This window comes from Camelina sativa, chromosome 17 (genome assembly GCF_030686135.1).
Source record: "Camelina sativa cultivar CO46 ecotype springtype chromosome 17, ASM3068613v1".
Lineage (NCBI taxonomy): Eukaryota > Viridiplantae > Streptophyta > Magnoliopsida > Brassicales > Brassicaceae > Camelina > Camelina sativa.
This window is the reverse complement of record NC_141896.1, coordinates 30,786,693-30,808,385: the sequence shown is the minus strand read 5'-3', so window position 1 is coordinate 30,808,385 and position 21,693 is coordinate 30,786,693. Positions and strand designations below refer to the sequence as shown.

Genomic DNA, 21,693 nt, shown 5'->3' with positions numbered 1-21,693 from the left:
TAAATAATTCTGTTTATGTTGTGTCATAAAAAGGTCATTGTACATTATTGCCTCGTGACATAGGTATACGTATACCGATGCATTCTTGATTTTTTGTTAATAAATGAGAGGGTATTTGCGTCTTTTTAAGTATCTGTTGTGGTAGAATAGAAAAAGAGTTTTTCATTATGGTAGAATAGAAAAGTTTATATTCAAATGTGGTACTCTCAACAAAATTCCCTAAAATTTACATGTTCATATCTTACAAAAATTACTAAATCAAAAAGAAAAATTAACAAAACTAATCTATTTTCCATCAAAAAAGAAAATTAACAAAACTAATCTATTTTCCATTGTACACTAATATATTATATATTTTTCTCAATTAGATATTGACATGTATAAACAAAAAATAATTCAATAGGCATGTATATTATTATTAATCAATAAATAGTAAATAACAAATATGAAAAAAAAAATAACATAAGTTATGTGAAACGAATTATTATTTTTGAAACGTAATAGGACATCTAATTAAGAAAATAACATTATATCTACATAAAAATTATGTTTGTGAAGTGATCTTAGAGCAATGGTCATTATATCTACATAAAAATTTATTATTTCTTGATTAAGAGCTGCTTGATCGAGTAATTGAGAAACGATTTTCAAATTTGGGAAGTTGGAATGGTAAACCGTTTTAAAATTAGTTTCAAACCGGATTTATGTGGTTTTCTATTGGTTTTGGTTCGTAAATCGTTTAAACTCCGGTATATGGAGGTCGTAGTTTTGGTACAATGCAATACTTCTGAGGAGTAAATAGGTCGTCGATCCTTAACGTGATTATGACATATGTCATGTTTTAGATTGTTTATAAAGTTTCTATTTTGTATATTTGAATTATCTAAGACTTTTATATACCATCATGATTATAATTTTCAAATTTAATTTTTATCATGTTGTATTAACTTTTTCTCACTTTCTAAACTTTTATTAGGTTGGTCATAAAATCATTGTCATAGAGTAGATAATTTTCACCAGTTGTTCATCCAAAATATCTGTGGAGTAAAAAAAATTATGGTTAAAGAAATTATGTCACAAAACAGTTTTAGTAATTAAAAGAACTATAATTATGCTAAAATAAAAGTAAAGCAACATAAAATTTGTTTAATTTGTTCATAAGATACTTTATAGGTAGTGATAAAGAGCATAGCTTAACAATAAAATAATTTTGGATGTAAGAACATATTTTTAATGGTAAAACATAGAGTAAAATTGTACATACTTACTAACTAGATGTTGCTTTTTTTTTTGGACAAATTAACTAGACGTTGCTTTGATGAATTATTTGCATGTAAAATATTTTGTGAATAAATTATGAAACGTTTTTAAAATTTGACAACAATAATATTCATCGACGAGTATTTGGCAAAAATTTTGGTTTAAATTGTTGTAATAATTTTTTATAATATATTAAAATAGATAAATATAAATAATTGTATGAAAGTAAATACAAATAAGATTTTTCTCTAACTAAAATTATTTATATATTTTATTTTGGAAATAAAATTTCTTTTTATATTTTAAAAATTTGTTTCAGATTTAGAATTTATTTTCTTCAACAACTTTTAAACCCGCACAACTTGTGCGGGCCCTTATCTAGTATATATATATATATGCACATTTTTTTTCTTTAACATTAGATTTCGGCTGATATGATGAAATCCGCAACATATCTTAAAGAAAACCATATGTTTGACAATTTCAATCCGAGAAAATATAAGAGGATGAGTTCAGTTAAGTATCTGATAAGATCCTCCTAAAATATATCATAAAATTCTATATGTCCGTGTTTTTATCCATAAATAAAGGTCATGCAAGTTTAATCTATTCTTCTTCCTTAATATACATTAAATCAAAAACAAATAAGTAAACAAAAGAGAAAGAAAGAAAGAAAGAAAAAAGGTTTAACCGAAAGCTCATCTATATATAACTCTAGTTCCATTTCAATAAAACTGCATTCAACAATGAAGAGCCTCATCGTTTTCGTACCTCTCATATGTTTCATCTTTTCACCAACAACAACGATCGCAACTTGGCCAAAACCTTTGGAAGTCTCCAATGAGGACACGCTGATAAATACCGACCAGAACCATTACTTTGGTGTGGATTTGAGTTTCCAAGATTCAAAAATTTGGAAATGTACTTATAACAACGGATCTGGAGCCGCCGTCTCTATATCCTACCCTGCACCTCCACCTCCTCCGTCGCGTGAGCCATCTCCACCATCGCCTAAACCATCACCGCCGTCACGACCTCCCAAAATATCTCCACCGCCTCCTAAACCATCACCGCCGTCACGACCTCCTAAAAAGTCGCCGCCGCCTCCTAAACCATTATCACCGCCACCAACTCCCAAAAAGTCTCAGCCGCCTCCTAAACCATCACCTTCTCCTCCTAAACCATTATCACCACCACCAACTCCCAAAAAGTCTCCACCGTCTCCTAAGCCATCTCCGTCTCCTCCCAAACCATCAATGCCTCCACCAACTCCTAAAAAGTCTCCGCGTCTCCTAAACCATCACCATCTCCTCCTAAACCATCAACACCTCCACCAACTCCTAAAAAGTCCCAGCCACCTCCCAAACCATCTCCTCCACGTCGTAAACCATCTCCTCCGACTCCAAAACCATCAACGCCTCCACCAACTCCCAAAGTTTCACCACCATCTCCTCCACGTCCAACTCCCAAGAAGTCTCCACCACCGCCACAACCTGTGTCCACTCCCACGCCAACAATGCCAACAACTCCAGCGCATCCATATCAGAATCCATGGGTTCATTTCATCAGCTGCGTAAGAGATTTTGGGCCGTCGGCAATATGTAAACAACAGATGGAAGTGAGTTACTTCACTGGGAGGTTTCGTGTTAGTGACTATTGCTGCAACCTTATTGTCAACATGAGACATGAATGCACCAATGTGATTCTTGGCTACTTCACCGATCCTTTCTTCGTACCTCTTATTCGTTGTACTTGCCACGTTAAGATCTAGCTTTTATTTGGGGGTTTTTTTTTTGTTTTTTTTTATTTTTCATCTTGGGGTTCCTTAGTCATGCAATTTTTTGTTGTTGTCCATGTCTTATGGACCACTCTTTTGCTACATTTCACGAATAATAAGATTTTTTTTAGTTCCCTTTTAGATTATATTAAAAAGATGTATAAAAGTCTCTCATCGATATGCAATCTCATTTAATTACTTTTTTTCCAAAGAATGTAAATTCTTAAATCTAGTCATGGCCGAACTAGCTGATCAAGTGGCAACTATGGTGTCAACTGTCAACTTTATCATAACGATCTCTTACATGATAAATCAAACTTATTGACCCTGAAATAAATGATTTCTTGTTGTAAAACACTTAGAGTGGAATCCATAACCGGCTCATATTCATGTCCAAGACCATAAGGCCCATCGGCTATCTTCTTTGTACTAAATCGGTTTAGTGTTTAGTATTTCCTATCATGATAAGGCTTTTGTCCTTTACTATATATATATATATGTAAGCCTATCGATTGATTAATGAATAAGAAGATTAAGAGAAACACAAACCTTGTCTCTTACATTTACAACACGTTATCAGCACGAAGCTCTAACACCAGCTGAGAAAACCCTAAAACCCTAAACCACCGCCGCACAACCTTTGTTCGTTTAAACTCTCGGCGATCAGTTCCTGTTCGTGACGAGTTCGTGGTTGTTCCAGATTGGCGATTGTTTCCAGTTCGTGGTCTATTCACGATCAAGTTTTGTCCGAGATTTGTTCGAGGTTCGTTGTCAAGTTCAAGGTAAAATCGAGGTCTTTAGCTCTCGGTTCCATTCTAGTCAACTCCCAAACGGTGGAAGGTAAATAAATCAAACCCTCTTAGAACCTATGAATCGAAACTGATCTTTTAAATCTATTGGAACCTTAAATCTACAAGTAAACAATCAAAAAATAAGTTCATAAGTTTTGAAATCCTAAAACCCTAAAACTTAAAAATCGGTTGTTATGAGGTTTAGGTTTTTTAGATTGCTTGCAATTAAACTGTGTATGATATGATTAAAATCCGGTTGTGTTTGATTGTTTGCTTGGTGCATGAGAACCTTAGAACTAAAACCATAAATTCGAAATCCATAAGAAAATATTAATTTGGTTGTTCTAGGTTGTTAGAATCTGATTGTTCTTGACTGTTTGTCAAAACTTCTAAAACTAAAACTTAAAATCGGAATTGTTCTAAGTTTTGTATGAAAGATCAAAACATAAATTAGGATAACTTCTAAATTAATTCTAATCATTATCCTAAAAGCCTAGAAAATATTTCCTAAAATTTGTCTTAATCCTAATTAGAAAAGGAAATCTTAATAAAAGTAAAACTTTGCATGCTAGTGTTTATCTAGGATTGTTGTCTTGCATGCATATTAAAACCACGAAATTTGAGTGTAATATGATGGCATGGTTTGGTCTCAAATACCGCATGGCCCTACGTGTTTGGCATTGTTCGGTCTCAAATACCGCATGGCCTAAATTTGTTGCATGATTCGGTCTCAAATACCGCATGCTAATGATCAGTTACAATGGCGGATGCAGAAGTCATTCTTGTATGGGGCACCACTTTAATGAACTAATAATTTTGTTAAATTTAATTGATATACTACTTAGCTTAGCATTTTACCTGTAGCACAACCTTAAGAAACTGAATTTTTTGTTGATTTTAATAGATATACCAACACAACTTACCTAATAATTTACAAGAATTAAGAAAATGAGTATGGGGCACTTGCCCCACCCCTCATAAGCCTAGATCCGCCCCTGATCGGTTGTATATTATGTATTGTGCAGATGGCTAAGCTCAACAACCTCTCCTATGCTGCCCTTAATGTTTCTGGAAACAACTACTTGCAATGGGCTTTGGACACTAAGATCCATCTGAAATCGAAGAGCTTATGTGAATGCATTGAGAAGGAGTTTGAGTGTTCTGAAAAGGATAAGTATAAGGCGATTATGCATATACGCCATCACCTTGCTGAGAATCTCAAGAACCAGTACCTCACTATTGAAGATCCTATTGACCTTTGGACAGAGCTGAAAAGCAGATATGGACACCAAAACACGGTGCTCCTACCAAAGGCTCAATTTGATTGGAAAAACCTAAGGATCTAGGATTTTAAATCCATGGATGAGTATAACTCAGAGCTATTCAAGATAGTCTCAATTTTGAAGTTATGTGGTACTGAGAAGGACTTGCTAGAGAAGACATTCTCAACCTTTCACACCAATAACATACTGCTTCAACAACAGTATCATGAGAAAGGGTTTAAGACATACGCAAGCCTCATCTCTTGTTTGCTGCTTGCTAACAATGAGCTATTGATGATGAATAGTGCATTGAGACCTCCCGGTACAGCTCCATTACCAGAAGCTCACAAGGTTGACATGGCAAAGAAAAATCTTAAAGAGCCTAAAGAGCCAAAAGAGACTAAGGAGTCTAATTATGTCCATAGGGACAAGAGTGGTCGTGGCCGTGGTGGTCCTGGTCGTGGGACTTACCAAGGACATAATTATGGTGGTCAAGGCCGTGGAAACCAATTCGGCTTCGGCCGTGGTCGGGGTAGAGGCCACGATATGTTTAAACCGTAACATAAGACCAAGTCCACTTGTCATAGATGTGGTATGGAGAACCATTGGATAAAGACTTGCAGAACTCCTAAGCACCTTGTTGATCTCTATCAAGAGAGTTTGAAAAAGAATCTAGAAGCTAACCTGGTTCATCTCGATGGTGAAGGTGATTTCGACCATGAGAAGGATGACCTGTTGGATCATGAAACCTCCGATTGTTTAGGAGAGGATAATTAAAACTCAAATGTTGTCTTGATTTAATTTTATGTTTTATGCTTTGCATTTGATTGGATTATTGTTTTGGATTATTATTTTGGTTTAAATTCAATGATTTTATTTCCTTCAATATATATATTTGCTTGTTTTATTACTTAGAGTTTAAAACTTAAATTCTTGTCCATTATAGAAATGGCTGAGGACAAGAAGATACTTGTGGTGGATAGTGGATCTAGCCACACAATTTTGAAGGATAAGAGATATTTTATTAATCTCATAATGAAAAGTGCCAATATTAGTACAATTACGGGTATAGCAAGCTTAGTTGAGGGCTACGGCCAAACTCATATATTATTACCTAATGGCACACATCTTGAAATAAGTGATGCCTTGTATTCACCCAGCTCTAAGAGAAGCTTATTGAGCTTTAAGGACATTCGTTTGAATGGTTTCCATGTTGAAACAAATGGTGAAGGAAACAGAGAGTTCCTATATATCACTGAAATCACCCAAGGACATAAGAAAGTCCTAGAGTCTATACCTGCACTAGCCACTGGTCTTTACCATGCTAAGATTGATATGATAGAGGCTAATTTGGCAATGAATAAAATGTTTAATGAACAATTCACTCTATGGTATGACCGGCTTGGCCATCCGGGTTCTAACATGATGCGTAAGCTAATTATGAATTCTAATGGGCACACTCTTAAAGAGAGAAAAGTTATCCCTAAACATCTCACGTGTATAGCATGTGCACAAGAGAAACTTATTATAAGGCCATCACCAGTCAAAGTAACTAAAGAGACTTTGAATTTTCTGGAAAGGATACAAGAAGATATATGCGGACCAATACACCCACCTTGTGGGTCGTTTAGATATTTTATGGTCCTTATTGATGCATCGACCAGATGGTCGCATGTTTGTTTGTTATCCACGAGAAATCTAGCCTTTGCTAGATTGCTGGCCCAGATAATAAAACTGTGAGCCCACTTTCCAGATTTTCCACTTAAGACTATACGTCTAGACAATGCTGGTGAATTTACATCCCAAGCATTTAATGATTATTGTATGTCCATGGGGGTAAGTGTGGAACATCTCGTGGCACATGTCCATACACAAAACAGATTAGCTGAATCCTTCATTAAATGAATACAACTTATAGCTCGGCCATTACTAATGAGGTCGAAGCTTCCTGTGTCGGCTTGGGTACACGCGGTATTACATGCAGAAGAGCTTATACGCATCAGGCCATCTAGTGAACATAAATATTTACCATTCCAATTACTAACGGGTCATGAGCCAAACATATCCCATCTAAAAACATTCGGGTGTGCCGTTTATGTACCAATTGCTCCACCACAGAGAACTAAGATGGGACCTCAGAGGAGGATGGGAATATATGTTAAGATATGATTCTCCCACCATTATTAAGTATCTTGAGCCAACTACGGGTGATCTATTTAAGGCCAGATACGCGGATTGTCACTTTGTTGAATCCGAATTTCCTATGTTGGGTGGAGAGACAAACAAGCTGGTCAAGGAAATATCATGGAATCAAACATCCTTAAATTGGCAAGATCCTCGGACTCTAGCATGTGATGCAGAGGTCCAAAAGATTATACATTTGCAAAAGCTAGCTATTCAATTGCCAGATTCCTTTGTTGATCCAAAGAGAGTAACAAAATCGTACATACCAGCTTGTAATGCACCAGTACGTATTGATATTCAAAAGGGACACAATAATCAAGTTGCTACAGAGTCTAAGGCACGTTTGAAACGTGGTAGACCATTAGGTTCCAAAGATAAGAACCCTCGGAAATCTAAGAAAGGTGCAAAACAAACTGAGGTTTAGGAAATTATAGACATGGCCGCGGCAAAGCCTAAGGTACCAAATGAGGTTTGGGATGCTGAACCTCAAGGTCCTGTAGGTATTAATAATAATGAGATCTCAATCAATTATATCATGTCTGGAATACAATGGAACCGTAATAATGTCGACATTGATGAAATATTTGCTTATAAGGTAGCACTTGAAATAAATGAGGATCAGGAACCCACGTGCACTCAAAGTAAAGATTGGCTAAAGTGGAAAGAAGCCATTGACGTGGAGTTAAAGTCTTTAAAGAAGAGGAATGTGTTTGCTCTGATCTTAAGGACACCATTCGATATAAAACCAGTTGGACATAAGTGGGTCTTTGTAAGGAAGAGAAATGAGAATAATGAAATCGTGAGATATAAGGCACGGCTTGTGGCATAAGGATTCTCACAAAGACCAGGAATATATTATGAGGAGACATACTCCCCTGTGATGGATGCAACAACTTTTAGATTTCTAATAAGTTTGGCTATAAGAGAATAAATCTACCACTAAAGGAGACGAATCATGAGGCTTTGGTGATGAGAAGAAGAACGTTTTGCCGTCTTTAGGGCACGTGAACAGTAGCTTCCGGCGAGACAAAGATTTGGTGAAGAACGAGTCAGTGAATATTGGATTGCTAAGTGTGGAATCACATACCTTCGACAAGAAACGAAATCTCACGATAGACTTCGCCGGCAATCTCGTGAGTATCTCGATGACGAGATCAAATGGGAGGAACGTTCCTGACGTATTACGCCGTGTTTTCATACCTTTTCTAATGTCTCTATTTTTCCTTTTCGTTAGATAAACCGTAGTCTTTATTATTAAATTAAAAAAAAAAAAGACCTAAGGCCTTTCAGATGAACAAATATAACGTAAGGGTCTATCTATAAAAACATTTACGTCATTTTGCATGAATCTTTATAAAATATAATCCTGTGTATGTATAAGAGTAAGTACCGTATATGTAAACCGACAAAAGTTTTTGACATACATGTAAAAATCGAACCTGCCGAATGTATTAATAGGAATCCAAGAACGTTTGTCTCACATAAATACATAAAACAGGATAAGTATTATATTTTTATACGACTATAATTGGTGAATACCAATGGTTTGAGAGGAAAAAATAAATATCACGAGACGTCGAGACCCACCAAACAAAGACCCACCAAATAGTATTATATTACATTATTCCCCTGCGGTAGTATTTCCTATTATGATAGGGCTTCTGTCCTTTACTATATATATATGTAAGCCTATCGATTGATTAATGAATAAAAAGATTAAGAGAAACACAAACCTTGTCTCTTACTTTTACAACATTTCTTCAAAACTAAACCCTGAAATAAATGATTTTTGAACCACAGTAACTAAACTACATATAAACCCAAACTATTTTACAATAAATGAGAACTTAAGACTTTGAAATCACAAGTGCTTTTACATCATAAATGATAAAACCAATAGCAAAGTCAACCTTCGTATACTTAAGTTTTTAGAAAATTAACATATTCTATGCGTTTTAGTAAAGATTGTGAAGTCGGATCAGTTTACATTAAGAGATGTAAGATAATATCTACTAATCTTAAACGGATACATTTTTAAAAGACTAGATATTGAAAATATCCCCCGCACGATACAAATGATTTGAATATATGACATGGTCTCTTGTTTAATAATTTTTTAAAAGACCATTTCCATCCACAGTTCGTCGGTCAAGCTCAAGTCACAATAAAAATAGCAAAAGCTCTTCTTCTTCTTCATCCTCAGATCGGTAATCACTCCTCCAACTACAAATCCATGGCGAAAGATTCTGGGGCGGTGTATTCTCTTCTCTGGACTCTCTTCCTCTTCTCCATCATCTTCTCACTTCGATCAAACAGCGAAAACGAAGAAGATACACCAATCACAAGATTCCAACAATACTTAAGAATCAACACCGCTCATCCAAACCCTAACTACACCGCAGCAGTCTCGTTTCTTCTTGATCAAGCAAGATCAATAGGTCTAACTTCTCGAACCATCGAGTTTGTTCCTGGTAAGCCAGTTCTTCTCCTCACATGGCTAGGCTCAAACTCTAACCTTCCTTCGATTCTCTTTAACTCTCACCTCGATTCTGTTCCCGCTGAATCCGAAAAATGGATTCATCCACCGTTCTCGGCTCACAGAACCGTGGATGGTCATATCTACGCTCGTGGCGCGCAAGATGACAAGTGTATCGGTATTCAGTACCTTGAAGCAATCAAGAATCTGAAATCAAGAGGCTTCTCTCCTCTTCGTACTGTTCATATCTCATACGTTCCTGAAGAAGAGCTCGGTGGATTCGACGGGATGATGAAGTTCGCGGCATCTTCGGAATTTACAGAGTTGAATTTAGGATTTGTCATGGATGAAGGGCAAGCGAGTCCTGGAGATGAGTTCAGATTGTTTTACGCTGAACGTACTCCATGGCATCTTGTTATACGAGCTGAAGGCATCCCAGGGCATGATGCTAAGTTGTATGATAATTCAGCTATGGAGAATTTGATGAAGAGTGTTGAGTTGATATCTAAGTTTAGAGAGACGCAGTTTGATTTAGTCAAAGCTGGGAAAGCTGCAAATTCTGAAGTTATCTCTGTGAATCCAGTTTATCTTAAAGCTGGAACTCCTTCTACTACTGTGAGTTACGTTGATGATTTCAGTTTTGCAATTTTTCTTTTTTGATGTGTACGTATGAGATTTTGTTTTAAGTGTGCGTGTGTGTGTTTTTAGGGGTTTGTGATGAACATGCAGCCCTCAGAAGCAGAAGCTGGGTATGATCTAAGGTTGCCTCCTACGGCAGATCCAGATCTTATGGAAAAAAGAATTGCTGAAGAATGGGCTCCTTCTATTAGGAACATGACCTACATAGTAAGAATTAAACTAGATGTTGTTTGTGTTGGTTATAGAATATTCTTTAGCTCTTTCTTTTTTAATCTGTCTAAGGAGTGATCCTTCTATGGTCTTCCTTGGTTAAGAATTTAGCACCAAATGCAGCAAAGGAGAGAAATAACATTTTATGGCTATGCAAATCTCAACTGTTCTTGGCTCTTAATTAGGTAGAATAATCATTTTGCTGTATTTTTCTTGCCACCAGATAAAACTGAAAGGAAATTTAAGAGACCATTTAGGACGAGCCATGATGAATCCAATAGATGATTCGAATCCTTGGTGGTCTATCTTCAAGCAAGCTGTTAAAGCAACGGGAGGAAAACTCGCAAAGCCTGAAGTTTTGCTTTCAACTACGGATTCACGCTTTATTCGCACTTTGGGAATTCCGGTTTTGGGTTTCTCTCCAATGAGTAATACTCCTGTTTTAGTGCATGACCATAACGAGGTATTTGGCATGATGATATTCTGTATTGATATCTTTGAATTATATGTATTAATCACAATACTGATATAAACATTTTCTCTTGGCCTCAGTTCCTTAAAGATACTGTGTTCATGAAAGGTATAGAGGTATATGAATCGGTTATCAGCGCACTAAGTTCCTTTGAGGGAGTATCTGCTGGTCAAGTGATCTGAAACATGTATGGATGCAAGCAATACATTCACTCTAGCCTTGTGATATCCTAAGTGGCTGCTTATAGTTAAGTAATAACCCTTTGTTAATATCAGATTATGTGATTTGTCTACAAAATTCTCAAACTTCTAAAAGAAATGTGGTTCGTGCTTGGAGCAGGATTTTAGAATATGTTGATCTTTGAGCTCTCAAAAAAGTTGTTACATATCTATTGCATTGAATAAAAGCTTGATTCTAAACTATGAGTTTGTTTGGCCTAATGTATAATCTTTTTGTCTCACGATATACACCTCAAAAATCCTTCTTCTCACACATCAGTTTTTTTTTTTTCCCCAACCACATGCACCTTAACTAGAATATGACTCTGTCAGTGGTTGTTCAAAAAGAAGGAAAACCGTTAAAAGAAAAATTCTAAAATTTGGATAATAATCAATTTTATGGTTTAAAAGTTTCAAGAGCAAGAAATGGACAAACGCGGAAATTCAAGAATATTAGCTCCTTTTTTTTTTTGGGCTAAAGTTTGTTTTCATTCCATTAAAGTTGAAAACAAATACAACAAGAGGAGGATTCTGAAAATCCAATGTTTAAAACACAAACGAGAAGAGCATTCCCCAATGCCAAAACAACAAAGAAACAATGATAGAAAAGATTAATCGACAATAGATTTTTGAAAGCTTTGAGCCAAAAACTAGAAATCATTTTGGTACATGTGAGATCAAGGATCATTAAAGAATGCTACATTTTTTTTGTAGGTAAACTCATGGACGATGATTTTAGGTGGCAACAACCGTGCTCACGTGTTCTTCAAGCAACATGGATGGACGGACAGTGGCAAATCAAGGCTAAGTACATTTCAAGAGCTGCTGTTCTGTATAGGCAGATTCTTGCTGAGGAAGTTACTAAATCAATGGCAGAAGAAACTACTACATGAGTCAGCTAGTTGGCGATCTTCTTACGCAAGAATCTGATGGTTACATTTCAAGAGCTGATGTTCTGTATAGGCAGAATGAATCTGATGGTTTCATGAAATTAGAAAATTCTCTCCCGATAAGTAGATTTTACCACCAATATCATGTCAAATACTCAAACACTAGGCCATGTTCGTTTGCCTATGGCTGGCGATATAATCTTACTTGAATATTTTTTTTCTGTATATTCACAGTCGAAGCACTAAATATAGTGGGCAAAACGAAGGAAGTTGTAAAATATTTTCTTATGTTATCTTTGGTGATCTTCAAGAGTAAGAAGAAACTACATTCTTTGTTGGCGTGGATGATATTATGAATCTTTCTTTGTTTGTCATAATGTATAATGCGCATATATTTGTTTTCTTTCCAATGGGCAGTGCTTTCACCAAAAAAACAACCAATCATCATGATGCTTATGCCATCCTTAGGGACTTGACAGACTTACTACATAAACTACATCATGGACCTGATACTGATGATGCAATCCCTCTTGCCACCCGTAAGAGATGGGTCGGTGATTACACACTAGAGTATCTCTCTCGTAATTTAACAATCGTTCCGATATTGATATCAACATATCACACGTGCTACATAATAAGGTCTAAGAGTACCAAGGATGGGGAGCTCAGAAAAACAATTTATGAACTCCGAAACGATGTGCGTCACTTAATATAGGAACTATATGGCATGCATGTAAAAGATCAAAGCTGACATTCAATAAGTCAGTTTCAGTCCAGCGTTGTATCAGAAAAAGCAAATAAAACTTTCTTTGCTTTTATTAAACCTCACAAAGCCGGGAAAGAGAACAACAAAATAATATTCTCATGCGCAATTCTATTCTTGCCCACACACAAAGTCTTACCACTTTCTGTAGGAATAGAACCCACCTCCTCTAAAGATGTTTCACACTACGATCTGAATCAATTTAATTCCAATAAAGACCCATCAGAAAGTTTACAAAGACCCCCGTGGTTCCAAAATTTACTGTCTGAAATTTGTTGTGACCCACAAAAGAGTTTACAATATGTTGTGACCAGAGCCAGTCCAGAGCATCAATACCGCAAGTTAAAAAAAATTGGGCCTACAAATTAATGAAAATATCAAAAAAAAAACGTTAATAGAGGTCACGATCATCAATCATCAATGCCTTAAGCTCAAACAAAATTTGGGCCTACAAACTATTGAAATTTTTTTTATAGAAAATGTTAAAAGAGATCACAAGATGATTCGAACTTGACAACTCAACATTCATAATTATACACCCTACCAATAGAAAGCCGAAAATTTACTAATACAAGACAAGGCCGAATGTACATGGCTTGCTTGCTTGGCCTCAATGTCCGCTCTGGTTGCTTGCTTTACCACGACTTTAAAAACAGAAGAGAAAAGAGTGGAGAAGCAAATATGGTATCTATAGAGAGGTCCACCATTCCTGTAAAAAAAAGAAAAGGGTTTGCCTGGCAAAAGGGGAAATGTGAAATCAATTCAATCAAGATTCAAAAACTCTAGGAGAATCAATTAATAGACTCAAGAAAGGTAGGTAACAGATTTTTGTCCATTGCTTTCTTAACTGATGGATGTGTTCACTTTCAGTTTCTTTGCTCAGTAACCAAAACAAAGAAAGAGTTATGTATTCATTGATGGGAGTTATTGTATCCCAGGTTAACTCATTGAAGTCAAAAGTAGCACAACTGCGATATGCATTCTGTAACTAGATTTATGTATACCATCACTCAGATGTGATCTCAACCTCTAAATTTTCATTCAGTGTCATCTCATAATCATTATGAACCGTCTTGAACTGCTTGTTAGCATGTGTAAGTTATTCCCATGATATATATAATAGACCTTTCCTAATTAGAATCTGTCATAGAACTTCCTTGCAGCATCATTAACATTGTTTCTTGAATTAGTGTTCCTATGTATCACAACCAAATAAACAAAATAAGTAATCGCATCAAAGTTTATACCAAGTTTGAAATATAGGAATACACATCCTTCTCCTCCAGTGTTTTTCCTATTTTTCTCTTGATTTTGTTTTTTCTTTTCTATTTTTTTTTTCTGTTACAGTTTGTTAATTAAGAGCTTTTCATGTAATCATATTGATGTGTAATTTCTAGGATTAAGATAATTTTGGGTAAGATAAATTATTATTCGTTCAGTTTTTATAAATTATTCAGTTCAGTTTTGGTTTTAATAGGTGTCGGGTTTGGATTGGTTTTCAAATTAAACAAAAAAAGTTGTTCAATTTTAATAAAGTTTGGTAGATTTTGCAAAACAATTGTACAATTTTGACAAATATAACAATGCTTTTTGGATATCCAGGTTATTTCAGATATTTTTGATTATAAAATTATAACTATAACTAATATGTTAGGATATATAATTTTATTTTGGATTTTCTGATATACAGCTCGGTTTTTTGTACGATTCAATTCAACTAATTCAGATATAAACATTTAGACTACGTTTAAATTTTGTGACTATTCGGTCTAATTTTGTAACCAAATTTTTAATTTTAGATTTTGGTTTTTATGTCTAGGCCTATTATCATCATATACTACAAAATTTCATTAATTCTATAAAAAAATTATATTATTCATAGCAAAAAAAATTCCATCAAATTTTTTTTTTCTTTTTTGACTAGTACACGGAAACAAAAAAAAAAAAGACAATTCCACCTTCTAGTAATGTCTTTAAGTCACACCCAAAATAAAAGTAGATAAGATATTAAAAGAGAACAAGAGTGGAATTTAAATAGAAAACCTTGACCCGGTAAAACACAGCTAATTTGCCCAACTCTCTCTACCCAAAAATATCAATAATACAATATGGTCCGTCGTCTTGCCTAATCTCAACTTCTCCCACCAACCCACCCAGATCAGTGTCCATCACACTTCGCACATACCGCACGTGTATCTCACGCTCATGACACGTGAGTTGTGAGTTCGCTTATGCTCCGCGAGTTATACCCACACGCCTCTTCTCTTTACATCATCACTCATACGTTACACGCACCATTACATTATCATCCTTACCTTATTCTTATTTTTATTTTATTTTATTCTTATTTTGGTCTTCATTCTATATACATATATTTTTAAAAAATATCTTGATGTCTTCATTATATATATATTTCTATTTATAGATTAATGTTTCCTTCTTATTTTTTTTCGACATGTCTATAAATATAAGTGAATGAATATATTGAAACGCTCGCCTTTTTGTTATAATCAATATCGAGAAAGAAAATAAGAAAAAGTAAAAGATATTATCACATTTTTTTTTGTTTTTGGTGACACGAGCAACGTCAATATCTTATACGAGAAGAATATTTATTATTTATCATTCATTTAACAAAAAAAAAATCAATATCAGTTTTTTTCTCGGGATCCGAACTCAATATTTGTTCTTTTCTCTCCTTCTCTCTCTCTCTCTTTCCCGTGACATCTTTTGCGTAACGTCTTTGATTAGCACACGTTTCGTGGAATGGCGGCAGCGAAGAAGGTGTTTGGAGCGGCGGAAGCGAGTGATTTGGTGAACGAGCTTCGTCGGAGCTTTGATGATGGAGTGACTCGTGGTTATGACTGGAGAATTACTCAGCTTAAGAAACTCTTGGTTATTTGTGATAACCATGAGCATGACATCGTCGAGGCTCTTCGCCACGATCTCGGCAAGCCTGAGCTTGAATCTTCTGTCTTTGAGGTCTCTTAACAAACTCTGTTTTTTTTTTTTTCCTTTTCCTTCTTTCTTATTTATTATGCTTTCGCTTTCTTTAGCTTGTTAGATTTGAGATTGGTGATCAATTCTAACTCGAATCTAGTTTCTGAATTTTTTGAAATTTTAAAATTGAAGATCCATTTATTACAGTGTGATCAAACGTGTTGTGGCATTGTGGTAATATAGGATTCACGAAAACTAGAAGCTAATTTGTAATTAATTACAGTGTGAATTAGCTAATTGGTTACCCTCTAAATTACTAGTTTGTGATAGTCTTTATTGTTTTATTCGAGGTAGACTTAGTTCCTAAATATGTTGATTTATTAGTACAAAAGCATATTACCTGGTACTAGTCTTAGTGTTTTATTTGTTGTCGACTTGAGTTTGAACTTGGTGTTTCTGTTTTATATTTGGTGGATTTTGCGTAAAATAATAAGAAGCATGCTCTCACCTCTATAATTAGTTGTAAGCGTCGGTTAAAACCATCAAGGACCAGTTGCAATATCTTTGCGGCGTACATAATTTGTCTAGTGAGATATTTTCTTGAATTAGTGTCTCTTTCATATATTAGCCATACCTCTCTTTAAATTCGATTAGTATATTTCTCCAACTTGGTCGGAGTCATTAATATCTTTTCACCTTAGTTGGCTACGTCGATGATGTTGTGTGTCAACATTTGTACAATACCAACTTCAATGCAACTTTTGTTTCATAACTTTAATAGTGTACTCAGATCAAAACTGCTGGTAACTTTATGTTTGTTGGATGTAGGAACCAATACTCTAAATAATATTGGGGTCCTCTTGAAAGCAATACGCATTTAATATCTTTATGCAACTGATACACCTACCTGTATGGATTCCCACGTTTTCCATTACTTTTGTTCCTTAACTCTGTAACAACGTTTACATCCAATGACACCCACACAGAGCTTTCGAAAACTGTCCTTTCCTCATTTAATGTTACCAACACAAGTTACCCTTGAGTTGATTAGTTTGTGGTTCTGCCAATTCTTTAGTGGTCCATGGTCTTTATCACTTTTGGCCCTAAGCTGTCGATTTTTGACAAAGACTAATCTTGATTACATTAGCTGTTATCTGATTATGATGTTTGACTAATTATGCAGGTAGCTCTACTGAGGAACTCGTGCAAGTTAGCTCTTAAGCAGCTAAAAAACTGGATGGCGCCGGATAAGGTGTGCTTTGGATTAAAGTTTCTGCAGAGTTTTGTTGTCAAGCTATGTTATTTACTGTTCTGTTTTGCTTTTAGGCAAAGACTTCCCTAACGACGTTTCCTGCATCGGCCGAGATTGTGTCTGAGCCTCTTGGAGTTGTCCTAGTAATCTCGGCTTGGAACTATCCCTTCTGTATGTCCCTCTTAATTGATTGGATTTGCACTCTTAATGTATTTATACATTTTGGATGAACTCTGACAGTTTCTTGTTTCTTGCAAGTGCTGTCTATTGATCCTGTAATTGGTGCAATTTCTGCTGGAAATGCTGTTGTCTTAAAGCCATCAGAACTGGCTCCAGCATCGTCTGCTCTGCTCGCAAAGTTATTGGAACAGTATCTAGACCCTTCTGCGGTGAGAGTTATCGAAGGAAATGTTAATGAGACAACTCTTCTGCTGGATCAAAAGTGGGACAAAATATTCTACACAGGTTCTTATTAAAACTTGGCATAATGTGTTTCTTTCAAAAGTTATCCCTCAAAGTTTTCATACGTGAGGAGCAACATGAAACGCACTATTCTAGTAAATTTTCTTTCAGGAGACTAAAAGATTCCTACTTTTGCTTGGTTAGGTAGTTCGAAAATCGGGCGTGTCATAATGACTGCAGCTGCAAAGCATCTCACACCAGTTGTCCTGGAGCTTGGAGGAAAATCTCCTGTTGTAGTAGACTCAAACACCGATTTGAAAGTACTGAAATACTTCTTTATATCACGACTCCTGCATAATGTTTTGTTTGTACTGAGGTTAATGTAGTGTCTTCTTTACGTATACTGAAGGTTACTGTCAGGCGGATAATCGCAGGCAAATGGGGTTGCAACAATGGTCAGGCGTGTGTTTCTCCAGACTACATCTTGACAACAAAGGAATTTGCTCCAAAATTGGTAAGGTTAAGAACCTTAAGATAGCTCCCTTGATGCACTTTTGTTTTTGACCTTTTTCTTCTCTCTTCCCAAGATTGATGCCATGAAGCATGAATTGGAGACATTTTATGGGAAGAAGCCTATGGACTCGAAAGATATGTCACGTATTGTAAACTCAAACCACTTTGATCGCCTATCCAAGCTGTTAGAAGAGAAGGATGTTTCTGACAAAATCGTCTACGGTGGTGACAAAGACAGAGAGAACCTGTGAGTTCCTCTCTGTTATATTATATTCTCATCATCCCTTAGTTTCCTTATGCTAATCTTTAGTTTACATCATTCAGGAAAATTGCTCCAACAATCTTGCTTGATGTACCATTAGATTCTTTGATCATGAGTGAAGAAATATTTGGCCCTCTCCTCCCAATCATCACGGTAGGAACCATTTTTACATTCTATATAGGCTCTGCTTCATCTCCTTGGAGGCAACTTTAACGAGCTCTTTTGTTCTTTACAGCTCAACAACTTGGAAGAGAGTTTTGACGTGATTCATTCTCGACCAAAACCACTGGCTGCATACTTGTTTACCCATAACCAGAAACTGAAAGAGAGATTCGCCATGACAGTTTCCGCTGGAGGCATAGTGGTCAACGACATAGCTGTTCATGTAAAAAAACACTAGCTCTATCTGATCTATTAAGCTAGATACATACACACTTTAGCAATTTATCATAATAAAACTGATGTTTTGCAGCTTGCACTTCACACATTACCATTCGGAGGAGTTGGTGAAAGTGGAATGGGTGCTTACCATGGTAAATTCTCATTTGATGCTTTCAGTCACAAGAAGGCTGTTCTCTACAGAAGCCTATTTGGTGATGCCCCAGTCAGGTACCCACCGTACTCGAGAGGAAAGCTTAGGTTGTTAAAAGCCCTTGTCGACAGCAATATATTCAATATATTCAAAGTCCTTCTAGGTTTATCTTAAACGGCTAAGACTAAAACATGAATACCACTTCCCCTTGTATCTTACTTTCTCGGTTTTTTTTACCCTATGAACATGGTTTGTTGTCAAAGATATATGATTTGTTTTATTGTGGATGAATATTTAAGTCGATAAATAAAAGATTGGTAACCGGTTTCTTCATTTCAACTTAGTTGTTTACAAACAAAGATGACACAGAGTGATTTTTTTATCTAAACCATGTTGTAAAAGTTCCCGTATAAAGGGAAAGAGAGTTGTGTAGCAACAGATCAAGAAGAATCTTCAAGAATGCTATGAATCTCTGCCCTTTGTTCATCTGTAAGTTGTTGTGGGAACTTAGTCTGAAACCGAACTCTCAAGTCTCCTCTCTTCCCTTTCTCCTTTAATTTTGGCATGCCTTTGCCTTGAACAACTGTAACATATCCAGGGTAAATCACATCTTCTATCCTCAAACTCATATTGTCACCATCAAGTAAAGCAACGGAGAGCTCGCATCCCGTTAAAGCTTCGACGAGAGAGACTTCCACCGCCATTTCGAGGTCATCTCCTTCTCTTTGAAACACCTCATGCTCTTTCTCAACTATCACGAATATCAAATCAGCCGGTACAGTACTCCCCATTGCTTCGTTTCCTTTGCCTTCGAATGTTAGTCTTGTTCCTCCTTTCCATCCTGGTTTCACTTTTATTTCCACCATCTCTTCCTCCTCACACATTTGCCTACACAACACAAAAATTTAGTAAGTTAGTTATATAGTCTTCTTTTCGTAACCTCGTTGCCAAGTTAGGTAAAGAAACAGAACCAACCCTGAGCTGGTAATAACATCTCTCTTGAATTTGATCTTCTTGGTACATCCGTTGCATAGCTCTTCAAGCGTGCATCTTAGCTTCTTCTCTGTTGGAGAAGGTTTGGCCACTCTGGCAGAGGAGGTCGAATACAAAATCTGATTCGCAAAGCTCCTTGGAACCGTGGTTGAAGATCTCATAAGTGTTGGCATAAATCTACCGGATTCCGTCATCCTGTTGTTCCTCCCTACATACGATAAGCTCCGCAATGTCGAGTTGGTTGAGGTATCCGTGGCCGTGTTGTGGCTACAACTTCTTGAAAGAGATGATCGTTTCTTGTTCCCCACGAAATTGGTATTGGTGTTGACATATCTATAGCTACGAACCTTACAAAGACCCACACCTTCCACATCATTATTATCACCCGTCCCCTTCGTTTCCTAGGGAAAATAAAATCTATCAAATACATATTACCGAACCTCAAAAGAATTAAGTCGTATGTTTTGTTGTGAAACTAACCTGGACTTTGAAGGCGTTAGGTTTATTCCGTTTAGGTTCTTCATCAACACGTTTGGATTCGTTTGTGACATGTTTAGCCTTATGAATATGATGATGATGATGTTTAAGTTTTTCACGAGGCAAAACACTTGAGATTGATCGGCAAAGTTTGAAGAGATCACGGAGGATGAAGCTTCGTTTCTTCGCCGATGGCTGAGCCATACCTTGTGTTGCCATTCACGGCGGAGACAGAGAAAAAGAAAGAGAAAGAGAGAGAGAGACAGAGAGAGAGAGACGTTTCCGGGAGATGGATGAATGAGAGAATTGAAACGTTTTTGTTATCATAACTTCCTTTTTTAGACAAAATCTTTTGCTATTGACCGACACAGATAGGAGTACAGATCAATAAGGTTCAAGATAAGAAACGCTCTCGTCATATTTACTAATTAGCTTAAACCTATCTTTTTTTTTTTCATTTATTTCATCTCAATCTCATAACGAGTCGCTGTTGTCATAATATTTACGATATCTATAATATATATTCATATATGACAAAAATATGACTACTGTCCAAAAGATTAGGAGTTGACTTTTGTAAAAATGTAATGATATAATTATATACATGGAAAACTAAGATTGGTTGCTTTAGTTAGTAAAAAAGATTTTGAGATATATTCCATTGTTAGGAAAGAATATTTTGGTGTTGGCAACTCGATGAAATTTACCGAGTTCATTCACTTATACCAATTTTTGGAATCATTCTATCTTGGCGAAAGGAAATTACAATTGGTTACCGTATTTACCAATTGGATCTAACAGTTTTGCCAAGAAAGGTAAACAGGTTATTGATTAATTTAGATTTGACCTTTCGATGATTGTTTTTGTATTTCCTTAAAATTTCAGTTCGTTTTTAATTAAAAAATAGTATATATTTATGGCTTTATTTCTTTGTGAATTTAAAGGGGGCTTGTTGACCTAATAAGTGTGACAAACAAAGAACGATTGAATTTGAGGTAAACCGAAAGTTGGTTAAGGTGGTTCAGAGTTGGGATCAATTTGTCTGGCTAAGCTCAATTATTCTTGGTTAACAATTAGTTCAGGTTTGCTATATAATTGGGAATGAGATCGGTCCAATAATAATTGAGCTTAGCCAGACAAATTGATCTCAAATCTGAACCACCTTCGTTAAGACATACATATAATTGTCATACCTCGATTTCAGGGACATGCAGAAAAGTTTAAAAAAATTGATTTGGTCACTTATATCACCAAATGCACTTATCTTTTCAGTCAAGGGACCTGAGAGAACTCCAAAGTTAAGCGTGCTTTGAGCTGGATTAGTCTTAGGATAGGTGACCTTCCAAGAAATCACTATCAGAACTGTGTGATTGAGGACAA

General features: G+C 35.9%; 3 protein-coding genes and 1 pseudogene across 3 annotated transcripts; 3 read left to right on the top strand and 1 right to left on the bottom strand.

Annotated features, from left to right (window-relative positions):
* Positions 1-1,944: 1,944 nt before the first annotated feature.
* LOC104757948 (uncharacterized) lies at positions 1,945-3,172 on the top strand (annotated as a pseudogene).
* Positions 3,173-9,447: 6,275 nt separating this feature from the next.
* LOC104757947 (uncharacterized) lies at positions 9,448-11,493 on the top strand. The gene is made up of 4 exons (XM_010480742.3): positions 9,448-10,365; positions 10,459-10,596; positions 10,823-11,062; positions 11,152-11,493. Exons 1-4 carry the CDS (start codon positions 9,508-9,510, stop codon positions 11,251-11,253), a joined length of 1,338 nt encoding a protein of 445 aa, XP_010479044.1. The 5' UTR covers positions 9,448-9,507; the 3' UTR covers positions 11,254-11,493.
* Positions 11,494-14,988: 3,495 nt separating this feature from the next.
* Positions 14,989-19,176, top strand: LOC104757945 (aldehyde dehydrogenase family 3 member H1). The gene is made up of 10 exons (XM_010480740.3): positions 14,989-15,924; positions 17,066-17,134; positions 17,209-17,305; positions 17,393-17,599; positions 17,741-17,856; positions 17,946-18,050; positions 18,124-18,296; positions 18,374-18,464; positions 18,547-18,696; positions 18,784-19,176. The coding sequence occupies exons 1-10, from the start codon at positions 15,709-15,711 to the stop codon at positions 19,015-19,017; spliced, it is 1,458 nt and encodes a 485-aa protein (XP_010479042.1). The 5' UTR covers positions 14,989-15,708; the 3' UTR covers positions 19,018-19,176.
* On the bottom strand, positions 19,156-20,805 carry LOC104757946 (uncharacterized). Its single transcript, XM_010480741.3, has 3 exons — positions 20,317-20,805; positions 19,819-20,237; positions 19,156-19,731 (listed from the first exon to the last, which is right to left on the bottom strand). The coding sequence occupies exons 1-3, from the start codon at positions 20,530-20,532 to the stop codon at positions 19,284-19,286; spliced, it is 1,083 nt and encodes a 360-aa protein (XP_010479043.1). The 5' UTR covers positions 20,533-20,805; the 3' UTR covers positions 19,156-19,283.
* Positions 20,806-21,693: the final 888 nt, after the last annotated feature.